At 33.7% G+C, this 20,584-nt stretch overlaps 2 protein-coding genes across 13 annotated transcripts in view; one reads left to right on the top strand and one right to left on the bottom strand.

Moving 5' to 3' along the window:
• Nucleotides 1-1,120: 1,120 nt before the first annotated feature.
• Nucleotides 1,121-11,281, bottom strand: LOC143244071 (ras-related protein Rap-2a-like). Of its 9 annotated transcripts, XR_013024889.1 has the most exons (5): nt 10,643-10,661; nt 10,024-10,138; nt 7,883-8,431; nt 6,492-6,589; nt 1,121-5,576 (listed from the first exon to the last, which is right to left on the bottom strand). XR_013024889.1 is itself a non-coding variant. In XM_076488099.1 (4 exons), the coding sequence occupies exon 3, from the start codon at nt 8,428-8,430 to the stop codon at nt 7,888-7,890; it is 543 nt and encodes a 180-aa protein (XP_076344214.1). In that variant the 5' UTR covers nt 8,431; nt 10,024-10,138; nt 10,643-10,660; the 3' UTR covers nt 1,121-5,576; nt 7,883-7,887. The 9 variants fall into 9 exon arrangements, 6 of the variants coding, with proteins under 6 accessions (XP_076344214.1, XP_076344215.1, XP_076344211.1 ...); XR_013024887.1 differs by lacking the exons at nt 10,024-10,138; nt 10,643-10,661 and adding an exon at nt 10,731-10,835; XR_013024888.1 differs by lacking the exon at nt 10,024-10,138 and having other exon boundaries at nt 10,645-10,750.
• A 5,618-nt stretch (nt 11,282-16,899) lies between these two features.
• Nucleotides 16,900-20,584, top strand: part of LOC143244074 (cell division cycle protein 20 homolog) — a 34,312-nt gene continuing 30,627 nt past the window's right edge. For all 4 annotated transcript variants that reach the window (XR_013024890.1, XM_076488104.1, XM_076488105.1 and 1 more), the window contains exon 1: nt 16,900-17,090. The gene's annotated coding sequence lies outside the window, so the exon portion shown is untranslated. The remainder of the gene's footprint in view (nt 17,091-20,584) is intronic.

Genomic DNA, 20,584 nt, shown 5'->3' on the forward strand with positions numbered 1-20,584 from the left:
TTCCACCCCAACCAGGACCTAGTGTTACAAAGTGGCCACACAAAGGTGAGCCCCACTAGACCTGATCCACCACCAAGAGCCTGAGAGAATGTTTGAGCTGGGGTAGATCTGCATGATAGGTCAGCCATGAGTAATGACTTTTGAGTTTTTTCCTGAAAAACAGGTGTGATTTTGAAGTATGTGCTGACATCAATGACAAGTCAAGGCCCCTCAACTCTTTTAGAGTTCTTTTTACAGATGTTAGTACTGCACTCATCCCTGCTATCAACAAGTATGCAAAAACACAGGTTGCAAAGAAAGTGCTTGTTCAGGAACAACTGAAATATTTGAATTGGCCTACCTTTACCCACTATGAACTATTGAAGTTTCTTGAGATGACATCAATGGGCATCAACAAACAACACAGCATTCAAAACTACTTTGCCATTCACCCTCCTATCACGTAATGTTCAACCCAGAGAGGTTTAAGGCTATTTACTCCATGATGTTTCATGCAAGTACCCCTGATTCCAAAAGGAAAAACAAAGAATATTGGAATTTTATGAAGTGTGGTGATAATCAAGGTATCATGAAAATAATTCATGTGAAATATTTAATATTAAGTATTTTTTTATTCATACCAATTAATACATACCTAGATTCAATTAAACCTTTGTCAACTTTTACATCTTTTTAACTGAATAATACATATAGCCAGTATCTCTAGTGATACCTATATATTTCATATAGGTAAATGAGTATTGTAAACCTTTTAAGTAAAGGTTGTGAAAAATGTTTTCATACTATTACAGATACGCTATTGCCATTGTTTTCTGTATGATAATCAACAACTTTAATTTTTTTTCAATGCTAACAGTAACAGGCATTGTAGCTAGTTTGTATAATGCATGCAAGTGTGTGACTGTTGGGTCTGCATCTTGAATATCTTCACATTTGTTGAAAACATTTAGTGTTAAACATTTTAATAATCATTAAGTTCTCAGCTAGCTAATAACTACACTGAATCTTTAATCTGACTGGGACTTGACAAAGATAAAACTGCTTAATAAAAGTGGTTTTAAACCATGCTCAGTGAAACAAATAGTTGAACAGCATGGTGAAGGATAACAGTGAAGCAGTCTGAGATGAATACATGTTTAATTTTCTATGATGTTATGGCAATTATACTTACAATCAACATTGAAAAGGTTCTATTTGTTACAAAACATTAGTATGATAAAGGTTACATACTACACATAAAACTCAACATTTACAACAGCAATAAACTTCTATTAAAAATGCTAATTACATAAAATTTACATATATGGCTATCCTGCTGAATTGATATTAGCAATATGTTTCTTATTAAACATTATATAATAGAAGTTGATACTGAGTCTCCAGTAAACGAATGACTCTAATCACTCTCTCCATTCAGGAACCACCAGAGGTAACATTGTGAAACAGAGTAGATGTAAATCAATTTGGTCACATGGAAGACGATGTATACAGTTGTGGAGTATTCAGGTGACATAAGGGTAAGAAACTTATAATCCAAAATAATATCCAAGTCTCTGTAAACATGTCATTACCAGGAGCAAGTGATCTTCAAAGTCAAATTGGTCTACACACCTTGTTTCACAACATAGTATCCTTTGGTTTCCTGAATAGGGAAAATTACTTTTGAAACACTTAGTTCATAATCTAAATACTTTGCAATGAGAAAATGTTTGTTTTTAAACTAATGATAGTCTTAGTTCTCCAATAATTGAGTGACATGCATAAGAAAAACAGAAACAAGTGTAAACTACATTTGTAGTAACTTATTCATTTATAAATCAGTCACTGGTAGAATTAGCAATGTAAAGATATCTAAAGATTGAATTTAAGCTAAATTACCTGTAAGGCTATGGTGGTAAACACCTCATATTTACACAAGCTTCACCTAGTCCCTTTCTCTTATGTAATCCATACGTATACTTGTATAGTCACAAAGCAATACAGGAAAACCCAAGTCTTGTCAATTATAAGTAATCCTTCCATTCCCAGACCACCTTTAATATACATTGTGGTGCCTAATTACTTCAATAATCTTTTATTTGTGGAATAACTTCTACCTTTCCACACTGTTTATTTTGATGTACTACTAGTAACCAACACTCAAACTCACTCAATTTGTTTTGCAACACACTATACAATTTTCAACCTGTGAGAAAAAACTATTAACCTGCACGTATTCTTAGCTTATTCACACACACATGCTTGTTCTGTATATTTATACTCTGTCAGCAATAACTCCAATTTAGAATTTTATGACTATACATCAGTATTAATAACAGTTGCTACACACATTACCCTATAATTTAGAATTACTTCAGAGCTGCTGTATTTTAAATTCAATTTACTTATTTCTGGTACAAGTAAAAAAAAAAAAAAACTGATGCAAGAGGGCTCAACATCTACAATATCAAAAAGAAACTGAAACCAAATACCTAATTTCCTTGTTTGTAATCCTATTATAATGTCATACAAACTTCTGAATAATTTAAACATTTGTTTTAAACTGAGTATTTTCATGTATGTTAGTACTACTGTAATATCTAAAACTGTATAAAACCCAAACATTGATCTAGCAGCAAGGTTGGTCCCTTGTTTGATGAATTAAAACAAAATGTCATACTTAAAATATAATTTATTTCTAAAAATTTAAAAAACACTTTCCAAAATTTGATTTGACTTGCATGTAACTGAAAAAAAAATTAAGCTACTCTTTGTTAAATTTTAAAATATATGCTAAAGTGTTAAAATGTAAAAGTTAAAAAGTTATCTAATAGTATACGTAACCATAAATTATTCAAAGTTCTGAAAAACATAATTGGATCTTCCAGATTCTAATACCTTATTTTACTGTTAGGTGCATGACACCAGTAATTTCTTTACACAAGTCACTCAAACATATACACATTTTATTCATCCTCTCTTGCATAGATAAAGTAAAATCTGTAAACAAAAATAAAATTAGCCTCCAGCTAGTTGTTTTAGAAGTTTGGCAATAAAAATGTAACAGGAGGCAACGAAGTAATGTAAGTGGTGAGGAAACACACACAGTTAACACTAAGTCATAATATTCTAAGATTTATTTCCATAAAAAAAGCTCTAAGAAACATAATACTCTTTAAAATATTTTTGTTTTCAGTAAATAATTAAATACTGACAAAAAATGTCCATAACAATAAATGACACTGTGCACTAAAATCTGTGAGAAGTGGACCAAAGTGGAAAGGGAAGAAATGAGTGTTAGAAACTCAGGTAAAAAAGGACAAGAGCACCAATGTTTTCTTACAAGTTTTACAAACATGCATTTTAAACTGATATAAAACAAGTCACTTAGGAATTAATTCCATATCTTCATAACTTAAGACACGTATATAAAAGTAGCACTGTTGTTGTTCAGACTATAGAAAGTCAATATGAATGAAGTTCCCCAACCCTCAGATATAAACTTAGTTTCCAAATACATTTGTGTTCAAAGTTTAAAAAATAATTTGCTCTTCACTTCAAATACACAAAAAAATAAACATTACAAAATCCTACTGACTTTATATATAAACTAACACTGCTCACTATATAAGTGTACTGAGGTTCAATCAACTCTTGAGTCCATATCCAACAGTAAAATATACCATTTAATTTTCTATCCTTATGGCAACTTTAACCATCATATGTATCTAAAGTATCCAATACCAGTAGCTGTTTTACACTTATGGCTTCACATATACATAACTTAGGTTTAAGTAATTATTCATTAAATAAAGACAAAAGCAATAGCACATGGACATTGATAAAAAGCTCAACCACACAGAAATTGTTCTTCCTTTCCTCTATATTATATTCTAAACTGAACAGTGCAAAAAAACTTTACCTGATTTTATCTTTATAAAGTCTAGAAGATTCCCTATGATTGATTGACATATAGCCCTAATTAGTTATTTTGGCACAACCAGATGAAGTTCACATTTTGTAATGGGTTATATTTAGCAACAATTATGTCCCTTTTCACTTGGTATATTACATATATATTGATGTATTTACTGAGTAATATTCTTCACTATATAATGTGAGTATATGTATATACATACACACACTACATTATTCATATAGCACTTTTTTTTTTAATGAACACCCCTAAATTTACAAGTGGACAATTAAAATTTGGTTGCATTCTACAAGTAAAGTCTACCTAAATATTCATGTGCTTTGTATTTGGAAAGACCTCAACTCTACTTGGACAAAATGATTACAGACCAAAGGCACGTACAACTACAATTTGAAGCAGGCCTACAATGACTCAAATCACATTAAGCCAATTAATCCACCATATCTTTAATAACTAATGCTGCAATGCTATAAGAGCAATGCATTTCCTCCAAACATACAAGGTGTGTAATAAACTTCAAATTATGAATGTTTTTTTGGTGAAATGAAACTAATTATACACATTGTGTTCAGTTATTAAACTGGTCTGACCAGAATTTTGTTTCTTGCCATAAACTTAAATGAAGAGCAGAAAAGTTAGGTCTCCAAATACTGAAAAGAGTAATACCTGTATAAAACAGTATACTTTAACTATATTCAGCTCAATATGAGATGGTTCCTTTTGAAATGTTACTCAAACACACAGCATTTCTATCACACAGCCTTGTAGCTATTCATTATGAATTCTGGAAGATTGTTTAAATGTCAATAGTAGTATTTTGTCAAATGAACCAGTAATAAGGCTTGGTTGCAGTAAGATGACATGCACAATACCAGAAACAGTGAATGAGAAAATATACATTAATTTTGGTGTTTATGGTTTCATCAAACTGAGTGATTTACCTATATTTCCTTTAACAGATCATGGTTATATTTAATTTCTCAACAGATATGGGTTCATAAAGACATCAAGTAATAAACTTCTACTCTGCAGATATAGTGACAGTGTGTTTGTGTGTACACACACAAATAAATACAAGTATATATAATTTGCTGAAGGATTATGTAAATGAACTATCACTTCCTTTTTATCTCAACATTTTACTTAAACTCTAGTCTTCACAAATATTTACACAGATCATAATAAGACAACTCACTGAACCATTAACAACTCCTTGTCATGAAATGTTTATCACTAGTGAAAATTTAAACAACTCTAGGTGGCCCACATTCTTCAAAACAACACGTGTTAACACTAGTTAAATTTTTCACAAACTTCCAAAATGCTTAAGTTTCTTTAATAATTGTTCAGCTACAAAACATAATGAAAGACATGGTACTAACAACTACTGGTACCCTTAGTTTCAATTTTGCATACACAGACACTTTACAATAACCATATGTAGACAAATAAAACAAAAACAGACAAGTTGAAGCAAAGCACAAGTGGATTAAGGGAACGAAAATAAAAAAATGACTTCATAGTTCTTGCAAACTTGAATAAGAAGCAGTGAAGTAATCACACAGCAAGAATTCATAAACTCAATTCAAAGGAAGGGTTCTGCCATTTAAAGAAGGCACAATCTTCTTTCAGCAAATGTTGTATTTGTCCATACTTATACCTGTTAGAATTAAAGTTGTCATATACATGAAATACCTGAAACATAAATACCAGTTACAAGAAGATGTTTTACGGTAATTAGATGTTACCAGCAACTATATCTATTCAAAGACCATCAACCAATACCTTCAGACAGAGGACGTGTATGCATCTAGAAACCATGGAAACAGCACTGTGAAAATACTGGTTTTGGCCATAAAGTAAAATGAGTGCAAAATTAACCTAGCTTCAGATTCACAAAAATTAATATACCTATATTCTAATGAAATAAAAAACATTGTTCTAGAAAGGTCAGATTCTCACCAACATATATAACCACAATACTAAATCTTCAAATGCCTAATATATATATATATACAACTTAAATATCAATACTACAAAAAATATATTTTAACTCTGGCTGAACCTGTGTTTGATTATCAAAACAAATAAGTTATACAAAGTATGGTTTCTGACAACTGTTGATGCTACATGCCACTAAACATTATGAATCCAATTTCTAAATTGGTTAAGTACAAATTTAAAATTTCCTACATTTCTGTCAAAAAAAACAACTGTTTCCAGATACGGAGTTGGGATAAAATATGTGCAAATTTACTGATTTTAATAATTTTTAAAATACCACAAATAAAATGCTTCCATAAATGTTAAAATTCTGGTGAGATCAAGCTAACAAGTGCACTGAGTGGAAACGAACTTTCTGAAGAACTAGAAATTTTGATAGAGCACCAATATTTGTCAATGGAAAAACAGAAAATACAATTAACAGAGAATAACAGCTGGAGAGCTAACACACATGCAGGCCTCATATACACCATATGGCAACCTAAGTTAATTTAGGTACATGAATATTGTTACAACCCTCATCAAAATCATTATTCAATATGACAGTGGATGAAATGTTTATTACACATACATGTTAAATTTTTCTTTTCTTCTTCCACAGTAGAGGTTATAGCCAATCAAAGAATGCATTAAGTGTCTGCATCACATATTCTGTTTTCAATTTCACCCCTGATGAAGAAAAAACTTTCAACATGTTTATACAATCATTAAACAGTTGGTCTTCTGTGTAATATTTAATAATGAATTCAACAGAATGTCAAAGCATTATTCAAGTACCTGAATTTATTTAGGTTACTAGGTAGTAAAATAAAAAGGATTCAAAACCCCATATACAAGTCTCTCGTTTCAGATTTTTTTATTTTTTTTTTTATTATCACAAACAGGTTTAAAACCAGCATGACAGAATGAACTTAAACCTTTATTCACTTGCAATCACCACTTCTTGTAGTATTATGTTAACAGACCCTACCATAATGTTAAAATTAGTTACCACAGCACTGGTAGAGTCAAGAAACAGGTATGACAACACTAAGATACTGTTCAGTCACAAGAATAAATGTCCAGATGTTACAATAAATACCTGGTCAGAGAAAAATGTCTTTTTAGTCAACAAATATCAAAACTAACACAATTTAGATCCAGTTATCAACAGAACTTTATTGTATTAGTATGACTTCATGTTATTAGGCTAAATGAACCTTATACATTTATCAAAACTCCCCATAAAATCTACACTTCATCTCCTGTTATTGAGCAAACAATTCAGTGCTCAAGAAATACTAAATAAAATAACCTTAAGTCATATTTGCAATGGATAAAAACACAAATATAATATAACACATGCATGTGTCATTGCCTTTTTACATTTACAAATTTTACCCAATAATAATGAATTAACCTGACTAAGCAATTTATCACTCACCTTTATCATTTCTCTAAGCTCAGAATACAGAACTTTACAATATTTTCATTCTTTTAGTTTTGAAAAATTGGAGACTATTATTTATAGAGTTATAAGTCAAAAGTGGTGAAAAGCTTTCATCAATGTTTTACTTTTGTTTCTCTTATAAGTGGAATTTAACAATGTCACCAATTTATAGTTCTGTTACACTCAGCTAAATAAATACATGAATGTGTCCTATTGGTTGAATTTTGGAGTCACTGTATTATAAAAAAGTATGTTAAATGATTAATTCCAAATCAATGATTTAACCATCTACCTACAAGTAGTTAAAAAAATCACTTTTAAAGTTCAGTCTCATTAAACTTGACTTGCTTAGGAAACAGAATTTTATGGAATGGTTAGTACTCAAAAAAATGACCACAAAGATGTTCCTTACTTTAATGTCACTGCACTCACCTGATTAAAGAAATGACACAACAGAGGATGGCACTATCCTCGATAGCATCAGACAGCATAAAGTTACCCAACCTTAAGTTAAAAAAATCACTTTTACTCACCTACATCAGAGAACAATACAGCAATGACTGGGTCTTTCTGGCTCTGGGTTTAAGTTCATTTCACGTACTATTTCAGCAAACATTTCGTTCACATTGCACTTGTTTTTGGCTGAAGCTTCCATGAACGGACATCCCCACAATTGAGCCAGAGACATCCCTTCCATGCTACTTACTTCCCGTTGCTGTTCAAGATCTATCTTATTTCCAACCACCACCACTGGAACGCGATCGAGATTCTTCACTCTCATGATCTGTTCTTTCATGTTTTTAATGTCTTGAAATGTTTGATGATTGGTAATGCTGTATACCACAACAAAACCCTGTCCATTTTTTATGTATAAATCTCGCATGGAAGCAAATTGTTCAGTACCAGCAGTATCTAGAATTTCCAAAACACATGGGGCAGAGTCCACCTCAATTTCTTTGCGATAAAAGTCCTCTATTGTGGGGTCATATTTCTCCATGAAGGTTCCCGAGACAAACTGAACTGTAAGAGCACTCTTTCCAACACCTCCACTTCCCAAAACAACAACTTTAAATTCTCTCATCCTAAAATGGATAAAAACATACAAACTATTCATGTTATACACCATTAACGTACTAGAAACTCACAAAATGTTCAAAAAGAATTCTCTGTTTCAATAAAATATGCCAAACACACTAGTCATGTGGATGTGTGAAGTTACAAAAACACACAGATTAAAAAAATTTCTGCAGTTACCTTGATAAGGTCAACAAATATACAACACAGCATCAAAATATTCACATAACAATTTAAGAATTACAGATTTCATAAAATCTTTCAAACTAAGCAAGGCTTAAAACACCACTTTACATCTGTGCTAATACTTATGTGAATACTGATGAGACCAAATATTTTTCAAACATTAGAATATTAGTTGTTTATTTTAGTTTCAGAAGGCAAGTAGTGGCTTTCCTTAAATTAAATTGCACTACTGTTGAAGAGAAAGCTGTTTTATAATAGTTTGGGAAACTTGCAGAAAGTAAAACTCTAACCTGACAAAATCTGAAGAAGCAACTTTAGCTTAGTATCTGGATTTAAAACTAATTGCAATACTCTAAACTCATAAAATATTACTGGGACTATGTCTATTCATATCAACAGCAATAGTTCTCAAATGATAAATCAATGTGTTCTAATCATTACTGGATTAATTTTTAGTTCTAATCTAAGTAGCTTTCTTTAATCAGAAAGTAACAACAATATATTTCCAAATCCCAAAAGTTAATATTCAAGAATAAATTTCCATTAGAAAAAAACAAACTGAAAAGCTGGCTTGGATGATTTAACCATTACAGTATTCAAGCAGTGGAAATTTTTAAATGACTTTTACAGTAGCTTCACCAATAAAAGAAAAAACAGAAAAAAAGTCAAACATTTGGAATTTCTACTTTGAACCATGTTAATGATCAGATGGCAAAACTTAAAAACCTCAAGCAGTTAAAAAAAACTATAATGCTGTATTTTCAAAAACAAAAATTCTATGAAAATAAAAACTAGATAAATTTAAAACAATAACTAGCAATAAAAGAAACTGCTAATATGAACTCATTTCATTTGTAAATAGATACATCCTACACATACACAGCAGTACAGAATTTAACTGGTTGACAGTGTGTACAAATCTATCAGTTAAGGAAACATCCTGCATATCATTCTTATTAGGAATGTCTTTATGTATTGTTATTCAAATAGGCAAAATGACAATTTTATGTTTTATTTTTCTACAGGATATCTGGACTCTCTTTCCGTTTCATCCCAAGTAAACTCAAACTGCTCCAAGAAATGGAAAAATACTTATCACTAAACCTTAACAAAAATTTAAGAATGAGTAGAAAATATATAGAAACTACAAGACTTAATTTTCACTTAAAAGAAAAATCACTTTACATGAATACTTGTAATTAGTGTTAGAACTTTAAACAATTCTAAATTTATTGTAACAATTTTAAGAGCGCTTGTTAAGAAACAAAATTATGGTAACAAAACTAGTACCCATTAGTTGAAAAGTTTTCTTGTAAAAATGTGCAACTTTACTAATCTGATTTATTGAACTGATATAGCATTAGTTACATTTACAGAAAAATAAGAAAAAGAAACCATAATTTCTAAGTTTTACCTCGTAGGATTGATATAAAGTTATCATGGTCCAACTCGCATATTGTAGTAACTTGCAAATAAGTGAAATTAAGGTTTCATAAACTTTTCCATTTGCAAAAGTTAAACTCGAAGTACTTGATTAAACAGAAACAAAAGATGACTGCTAATTTGTGGCAAAACTTGAAATTATACTTATTTATTGTGAATTCAACAACAACAAGAATTATAATTTAACATATCTTTAGAGGACTTTACATTGTTAATACTAATGGCAATAATGCACATCTCTTTCTCTCTCTAGGTGTTTGGGTATATAAATTTGTATACCCAGGAGGGTCAGATACACTAGGCCTATTCCTCCTTCCTTTACATTGTTTGAGTAGACTTATTAATATATTTAAAGTAAATACAGATATCTGTTGTTCAACTTCTTGCACCATTAAAAATTAGGCTTAACTTCAGACCAAACAAGTTGCTTAGGCTTAATACTATTGTATATAACTAAATCACAAACACCAAATAATTTATATAGTTTGGCATTCGTAAATCTTAAAAGAAATAAATTATAATTTAAATTTAAACTATTAAATGATACCACTATTTTTGTAATGAATAGATTTTTAAAGCAAAAAACTCACACCTAGACATATCCAACACAACTCACATCACGTCTAAAAGTATTTACTAATAACACTATAATAACCTTCCCCATTCCCACAGCATTACTTTCGTTCGTTTCCTGCTTCATTAATCATCTATAACACGCCATCTATTATTATTCATATTTTCATAGTTTGTGGCATTTCTCTAACAATGAATATAGTTGATAACAACGCCGTGTCAAAAACTCAAATATATATGTTATTATCATTGATCTAATATTGTAGCAATAATTAACTTGCATCCTAAGAAAGGTAAAAGTTATATCTATGGAAGATAAATTGATAGTTTCTCAAGTGAAATCAATCCATTACCTGTATATCAGCCTGCGATGTCCGAAAACTAGCCGAAGCTTGCTTCAGTTCCTAAGGTTTAGACTGCATCAGTAATGAATATCAGTTATAATTTGACATATCCGAAGCGCATTTGTATTATCTCCACAAATTTTGAATCTACACGATATTTGAAAACAATAATTAGAATAACTATATCAGAAGTAGTGTTTGGCTCCCGCTTACAGTGGTAAGTCTACGGATTAACGACGTTAAAATCAGGCGTTTGATTCCCCTCGGTGGACTCAGCAGATAGCCTAATAAGCCTTTGCTCTAAAAAAAAAACACACACAGTAGTGTTTAGAGGTAAATTAAGCCTAAAAGTTCATACACAGAGGTGTTTACGAAATTTTTTCTTATCGTTTTGCTTTATTTTCCAAAATAATCGTACAGTTTTTCAGGGTAATTTCTAGATTCAAAATTATGTTGTTTTTAGAATACTAAGAAAAATGTATTTGTTCTGATTATAGTTAGAATATAGATTAGTCTATCTTTCCAATCTAGAAAGCGTTTCCTGTACTTACATTTAACTATAAATATATATATCGATACACTACAAATTGTTTTTAAACTCTTTTGTTATCTGTGATATTTGAGTGTAGAAGCTTTCAGTTTGTTTTTGGTTTGTTTGAATTTCGCGGAAAGCTACCGAGGGCTATCTGCGCTAGCCGTTCCTAATTTAGTAGAAAGAAGGCAGATAGTCATCACTACCTACCGCCAACTCTTGGGATACTCTTTTACCAAGAAATAGTGGGATTGACCGTAACATTATAACGCCCCCACGGCTGAAAGGACAAGTATGTTTGGTGCAACGGGGATTCGAACAGACGATCCTTGGATTATGAGTCCAGCACCTTAACCACCTGGCCATGCCGGGCCATAGAAGCTTTCAGATCACTTGATTCTTGATGACGAGAAACCCACTTGAGGTACAAAGGTATCTCAAAATGGCTGGTATATGTATTAACACTTTTACTAATAAAAACTAGATCAACGTTTCATTCTTTATTAGTAAAAGTGTTAATACCCATACCAGCCGTTCTGAAACACATGATCACGTGATTGTTTATTACTTATACATGACTCTCCCCCAGTGGCATGGCACGTCTGCGAACTTACAACGCTAGAATCCGGATTTCGATACCTGTGGTGGGCAGAGCACAGATAGCCCATTGTGTAGCTGTATGCCTAATTACAAACAAACAGACAAATCAAGTATATATAATTATTGTTCCTTTCATTAATAGTATTGCTATGCTACTTACTGTATGGAATATACGTTTATTTTATTCTAATTTGTTGCTAATTGTTTAACTTTTATAATAGACTGAATAGCATTATTAGCGCGACCCGGCATGGCCAAGCGTGTTAAGGCGTGCGACTCGTAATCTGAGGGCGTGGGGGCGTTTTAATGTGACGGTCAATCCCACTATTCGTTGGTAAAAGAGTAGCCCAAGTGTTGGCGGTGGGTGGTGATGACTAGCTGCCTTCCCTCTAGTCTTACACTGCTAAATTAGGGACGGCTAGCACAGGTAACCTATCTGTAGCTTTGCGCGAAATTCAAAAACAAACAAACAAACCTTATAGATTTAATATTTCTAACTTTCAACATAATGATCGTATCTTCACAAAACTTGGCAGTCTTTCAGTTAACATTACAAGTCTTTCGCATACAAAAAATATCATATTTTTGCAACAAACAAATTAACATAAATATAAACAGGAAATGGGCAAAAAAGTGTCCCTCTTTAAAATGTTATTAATTTCTTGTATCTTTTATTAGATAACAGAATAATACATAAAACTGTTTTGTTTTTTTACAACGCACTCAACCAAGTCTGTTCAAATATTATCTCAAATCCTAATTTTAACACTGACTTTCGTGAATACCTGAACATTTCGTGATTTTAGTTACATATTCCCATAAAGTGTTGTGCACCTGTTATAGTTTTTCAGTTTTTCTTATTCCAATTAGCCTAAAAAAATCATCAAACAAGTTCATGGGTAGACAGAGATGTGAGGTTTTAACCAATGGGGTGTGCAATCTTTATCTTGGTAAAGTAATTAGTACACCCTTACGACCTTTTGACCTTCTGCGTGTAACACATGCAGTACATCACAAAAACTAAAAAAATATTACTCGAATACACCTAAATAAATATGTATCGTGAACATATTATGGACATTAAAAGATGTTATAATGCTCAGATAGCCCTCATGTAGTTTTGCGCAAAATTCAAAACAGAATAAGAGATGTTATACCTATCACAAGCGTCAAACCCTCAGGCCTCCCCTAAACTACCATCTTTATGTCTCACATACATTTAAATCTTCTATCCCTTCCAGCTATCTTTTGCTTCCTACGCTTCCACTAGTCCATATCAAAAGAGAAACATTACACGTGACATTGGATTTATCTGCACACGATCTCTGTGGACATCCCTGCGAACAAAGTTTTAAACTCCAATACAGTATGGGCCCGGCATAGCCAAGCGTGTTAAGGCGTGCGACTCGTAATCTGAGGATCGCGGATTCGCATCCCTGTCGCGCCAACCATGCTCGCCCTCCCAGCCGTGGGGGCATTATAATGTGACGGTCAATCCCACTATTCGTTGGTAAAAGAGTAGCCCAAGAGTTGGCGGTGGGTGGTGATGACTATCTGCCTTCCCTCTAGTCTTACACTGCTAAATTAGGGACGGCTAGCACAGACAGCCCTCGAGTAGCTTTGTGCGAAATTAAAAAACAAACAAACAAACAAAACCAATACAGTGTTGTAAGTCATTTTTCCACATATCGGCTAAATCAATATAAAACTGATAAGTTATCAAAGGTAATAATTTATAGCGCATTAGTCTTTCAAGATGGTAGTTTCTTAATTAATATACGCTGTGATTTATTGTAGCATTATATCAAACATATATGATGTAATGTCTGTGGTCAAGTAAACAAAATAATGTTTTTCTTGTTGTTGGTTTTGTCTGACAGCTTATTATGTATATATTATGACAGAAAACATTTTATGACGTTACCATGGCTATACAATTTAAGCTCAAATCTCAGCTTTTTTTTTGGACGCTATTTTGGAGTTTGTTCAATTTGGATTGTTTTGCAGGGCTAATATATTTTACATGCTCCTAATGATGGAAAATAGTCAGACGACCATAAAAGTCTTGTCAAAACTTATTGATGGTTAACTTTTATTTTGAGCACTTCCAAAACCTGGAGCTGGGACTATATTATTACAAACCTTCCTTGTTTGAAAAGATAAAAGAAAATTTCACGTTTAATCTAGAACATTTATATTTCAGTTTCTGTAGAAACCAGGATACAATATTCGTGGTGGGCATTACTTTTATTTCATGATGGAATTCCCTGCAACTGAATTAATCTTCGATAGTATGTAAATAAACTTTTTTGATGGCTTTTCGATGCCATTGGCCCGGCACGACCTAGCGCGTAAGGCGTGCGACTCGTAATCCGAGGGTCGCGGGCTCGCGCCCGCGTCGCGCTGAACATGCTCGCCCTCCCAGCCGTGGGGGTGTATAATGTGACGGTCAATCCCACTATTCGTTGGTAAAGAGTAGCCCAAGAGTTGGCGGTAAGTGGTGATGACTAGCTGCCTTCCCTCTAGTCTTACACTGCTAAATTAGGGACGGCTAGCACAGATAGCCCTCGAGTAGCTTTGTGCGAAATTCCCAAACAAACAAACAAACAAAAAATCGATGCCATTAGTGCACTCGCTTTCATTCTTGTGTCCCTCTATCAAAAATAGGGGTTGTAGTCTCGAGATCTCGCAAGGTAATCAGGCTCTCTAAATCCTGAGATTTAGAAAAACCTTATTCAGGTGAGGAGTCGATGTCACCAGGTGGTTAGAGCGCTCTACTCATAATCTGAGAGTCGAAGGATCGAATCTCAGTCACACAAAATATTTTCTCCCTTTGAGCCATGGAGGCGTTATTATGTCATTGTTAATCCCACCATTCGTTGATAAAAGAGTAACCCAAGAGTTGTCGGTAGGTAGCGATAACTATTTGCTTTCCCTCCAGTCTTACACTGGTAAATTAGGGACGACTAGCGTAGATAATCCTCATGTAGCTTTGCGTGAAATTGAAAACAAAACAAGCAAACAAACAAATCTAATCAGTGCTTTAAAGAAAGATTTTTTACTTGTGCATTTTTTGTTATTATTTTGTATTTCTACGTAAGGTTCTGCTCCCATATGTTTATAAAATTAAACGTACTATTGAAGGCACCCTGATGGCTCAACGACAAATCTGAGAGTTTATAACCTCGGTAGGCAGCTCATAGATATTCCATTATGTAGGTTTGTGCTTAACAATAGGTAAACAATACCACGACAATTGCCTATTTTAGTACTTTATTCCTTTATACGAAGTTATTTAATTTGGTATATCTTTTATCAAGTACATGAATATAATATTATACGAGGGCTGTTCAAAAAATACGCGGACTGTTTGAATTGCGCGGCTCCAGTTGGTTCCAGGGGAATTCGCTTGGTGTCGCTAGGTTTGCACAGATCAGCTGATTACGACGCCATTTCCCGATTGCAGATATCTTCATTTGTGTATTAGCTACGCGGTTTTAAGTGAAGTGCGATTTTTTCGTTTGGGGAATTTCAGAATGAATGACCTGAAGGAGCAACAACTTGCTGTGAAATTTTGTATTAAACTTGGAAAATCTGCGACTGAAACTTTTGCTATGCTTAACACGGCTTACGGTGATGTTGCTATGAAGCGTACGGCATGTTTCAAGTAACATGAACGTTTTAAGGATGGTCGACAGTCCATTGAAGATGATGAGCGTCCTGGACGTCCTTCCACGTCAACTGACGACCCACACGTCGACAAAATCAACACCCTGGTGCGGGCAAATCGACGTCTGACTGTCAGGGAGCTTGCTGAAGAGTGTGGGATATCAGTTGAATCTTGTTACGAGATTTTGACCGAAAAAATTGAAGATGCACCGCGTTGCTGCGAAATTCAGCCCTCAGAACTCGTGAGTTTTTGGCCAAACACTCGATCACTGTTCTTCCCCCCCCCTACTCACCTGACCTTGCTCCTTACGATTTTTTCTTGTTCCCCAAACTCAAAAGACCCTTGAAAGGAAGAAGATTTGAGACGATTCCCGAGATTAAGGCAAATGCGACGAAGGAGCTGGAGGACATTACAACAGAAGCGTACCAGGACTGTTTCAACAAGTGGAAACACCGTTGGGATAAGTGTGTGCGTTGGGGAGGAGAGTACTTTGAAGGAGTCCCAGACCTGTAACTTCTAAATAAAGTACATTTTGTTTTATGACGTCAGTCCGCGTATTTTTTGAACAGCCCTCGTACAGTAACACGTTCATCAGTGTTACTGAAGACAAAATCACGAAATTACGGTAAGATATTGTCTTTAACTTATTTATTTATTTTAGCGCAAAACCACATATTGGGCTGTTTGTGGTCTGTCCACTACATAACCCTGAATTTTAGCGCTGTAAGTCCAAACATCCAACTCTAACTCAGCAGAGCATAGGCAAAATGAGAAGCTTTACTTTGAAAAAAAAAACTACCTATTTTGTTACTGACTTCAAACTACTGTAGTTATTCATTGACTGTTCTAAAAATTCTATCTGAAACCATTTCAAAATTTGATTTTGACAGACCTTTCAAGAAATGTGTAAATAAGCAAATAAAATTCATCTGATAAATATTTCATGCAATATTATAATAAAAAGTAATAAACTTTAAGTTATATCTTAGTTATAATTGTGAAGAATCAATAGTTTAAAATAATTTTATAAAAATGCTGATATAGAATTACGAAAGCATACCACTAATTTTATTTGTAACAAAACATTGAGAGAGTGTTGTGATCGTTTTAAATGCTCTCACGTGATTTACCCGCGAATTGTATCTAATAATGTATATCATAATTTGTGTTATTGTTGTGAATATTTATTTTATTTTGTTAAACTTAAGCACCAAGTGTAAGATTCTTAAATTATAAAAGAGTAATAACGGTTGGTAAATTGTTTTCTCATTGAAAGATACTGCTCTGAATGAACAACTTAAATTTTACAGCACGAACTGGTCATTATTCTCACTTCAACTTCGAAATTTTTTCAAGATTTTTCGTATGTTAAGATATTTAATATCTCATCATTGTTCAACAGTGTGAGGTCTAAGCAACTTGAGTGAAATACATTCATATTGTCATTTGTAGAACTAATATTTTTATAATTTGATGATTAAGAATTATGAAGTTTTATTTTTCGTTATAGTTTTCAGTCCATTTAGTTTAGTTATAAATCTTTAATTCCAGAACAATTCTGATCGGACGTGGCACCTTTCCGCTCTTTTTTTCCTTTTGTTTTATTACATTTTAAATAGTGTATCCTTTGATCAAAGATTAATAAGTCGCCTTTGTGAGATTTTTATATTGCTGCATAGTTTGTTTAAAAGAAATTGAAATGTAATGTTACACATATTAAATCAAAGAAGAAAATGAAGGTTACTGTGAAAAACATTAATTATGAATCGGACACATTTAAAATATTACAGCTTCTGTTTAACCATTAGTTGCACACTAACCTATATGACATCATACTTAAAATTAATTTTAAACTTATTCTGTTTATGTATGACTAAAATATAATAAGTATTATAAAACTACATATTAATATTTATTATTATATTTTTGTAACCCTAGTAACCTTAAGAGATTATGTACTTTTAAAGAACTGTTTTAGTAGCATATATTTAATGAGTTTAAGTTCAGTGTGAGAGGTAGTGAAAAATCAAATAGTGAAATCACAAACTCTTAACCCATTAGATTGCTTCTGCATCTTTATGATGCTTTTGAATCTGAAGTGATATTTATGTGAGATTGATGTAAATAAGGATTTTGTTATTTTTAGTTTAAATAATCCACAAACAACTAGGGATCATTTAGTTTTTCAAACCTGTCCTTGCACGTGCTCCCTTGAAAAACGGAAGAAATATAAATCCATTCTTTATTTTTCAGGAAGTTATCAATTATACTCATAAACTTCTATAAAATGTTGACATTCATTACTCCCAAAGCATAATTTAATCACTGTGTCAGATAAATGAAACTGTATTAACTGGAGACTAGTCTGTTTTTGTTGTTTTTTTTCCAAATCTAAAGCTTGTATCTTCTGTTCCCATTATTTTTAGAATACAGCACAAAAGAAAATCACTATTAATCCCCTGAATGATCATATAAACTTTAGTAAGGTCACCTTTCAGCTATCTCTTCTCAAGGGGAAAAAAAAACATCTAGAAACTATACTGTCAATATGAGATAACCCTTCAGTTTCAAGAATCAACCTAGTAGTACTTCTCTGTACTCTTTTAAATAAATCAGTGTTCTTTATTAGATAGGGAGACAAAAAGTGTATGCAGTTTCTGAGCTGAGGCCTAACTTATAACCTTCATAAAGAGAAACTTATATTTTTAGTCTTGTAATTAGCATGCCTATAAGGACATCTTAAAATTCTATCCATTATCAATAGCAGAAGTATACCTTCTCAATTCTGTATTGACTTATCCAATCCTATTCCAAGATACTTTTTTTCAGTTGTGCTATTGAGTGAGTTTCCATTCATATTGAAATATGATGTAAATTATGATAACCTATTTGCATGACCTTGCACTTACTCTCATCAAACCACTTGGTGTGGATTCCTGTACATGGTGAGGGGACCTCCCAGGGAAGGTTCCGTTCTTTCATTTTACATCCTCTGGGATCTAAACACCCACCCAAGTGTTTGCTGTGCGTGGTAACCCACGAAGGGGTGGAGAGGATCCTGGAGACTGAGAGGTCCAATCCTAACACACCACTTTGGCCTTGAATTCCTGTAGATGGGTGCCCTTGGGTCAATCAGCTGCTCCACTTAGGCTAGGGTCAACCAAATACCAGTGTTGGATGTTTTCAACAGGTGTTGTAGACATTGTATCTGATGCTGCTGTCTGGGTATAGTGCTCACGGATCTCTGGCGTTGCTGCAGTGTTCTTGTTAGACATTGTAGTGCATCCCCTCATAGGGCTCCATGGTGGGTGGGGTCGGTGGGCACCAAAAATTCCTTTTTTTATTATGGATCCTCCAATTCAAACCTTAAATAAAATGGTGAAAAAACAGTCCATAGGTAAACGACCACATCTTGAAGATTCTGAGCAGCAATCTTCAACATCTGTAACACCTGTTGTAACTCATTTTCTTATCCTACATTCTCTTTCCTACAAACCTATAGGGCAAGTGGCTCCCTTTTTCATTCAGATGGAACTTGCTGACTCTCCAAAGTCAGTAAAGAAGCTTCGATCTGGTGACATATTGGTGGAAACATCCACATCTCAACAGTGTGAACTCCTCTTACATTCAAAGACAATTGGGGATATACCTATTTAGGTTACACCTCGTGCTACTTTAAATTCATTATGAGGAGTTATTGTTGAGAGGGATTTGAAGGACATTCCCAAGTCGGAGATTCTCGCTGGTTTCTCCACTCAGGAGTTTCTGCAGTGAGGCGTATCTCCACTCGCAAAGATGGAATTACGATGCCAACTAATATCCTCGTTCTGACATTTACATCACCACATCTACCTGCCACCATCAAGGCAGGTTATCTTAATGGCAGGGTATGGCTGTACATTCCAAACCCTCTCCAATGTTTCCAGTGTCAGCGGTTCGGTCACTGAAAGACATCATGTCATGGTTCATTAACGTGTGCTCCTTATGGTGGCAAGGACCATGATGCCTATGAGTATGAGACGGACCCTCGTTGCATCAATTGCAATGGCTCCCACCCGTCTTACTTTTGTTCTTGTCCTAAATGGTTGGAAGAAAATAGAGGTGCAGCATTTGAAAATGATTCATAACATTACTTATCCTGAGGCATGAAAGTTGCTGTCCACCACTTTGTTTTGGACATATGCTGCTGCACTTCATTCCACTTCTACAGTGGGAGTGCAGATGTATCTCTCTGTACCTCCAAAAGAATCATTCTCAAAATAAATGAAAAGTCTTTTGACCTCCATGGTTAATAAAGTTGATGAATCAACTTCAACACTCATCTCTATCCTTTGATTCCAGGTACAGGCATTTCCTCGGATACGTCTTCTCTCACACCACGATGCAAAATGATCATTTGTTCATGTCCTCATTCACTGGAATCTTCTTCCAACAGCAAAGACCTGCCCAATCGACCCAGGGCAAGATCCATGGAGGTCAATAGACCTCCCTCAAATAGACAATAAAGAAAAAAGACATGGTCGTAAACAGGAGAGATCTCCACCCAGTTTGCCTACACGTAAATAAAAATGGCCACCTTGATACAATGGAACTGTTGAGGTTTACTTTTTAATCTGGATGACATCAAAACACTGATTGCTTTCTAACATCCTGTTTGTCTTGCCAATACAGTTACCTTTCGGCGGCTTTCTTTATACAGAAATGACAGGTCGTGTGATAGACGAGTGAATGGAGGGGTTGCACTGTTGGTCGATCAGCATGTACCCACCTTGTCTTTGCCACTCAACACACCCTTGGAGGCCGTAGCCATCCG

The sequence above is a fragment of the Tachypleus tridentatus genome, chromosome 2 (genome assembly GCF_004210375.1).
Source record: "Tachypleus tridentatus isolate NWPU-2018 chromosome 2, ASM421037v1, whole genome shotgun sequence".
NCBI classification, from domain to species: Eukaryota; Metazoa; Arthropoda; class Merostomata; order Xiphosura; family Limulidae; genus Tachypleus; species Tachypleus tridentatus.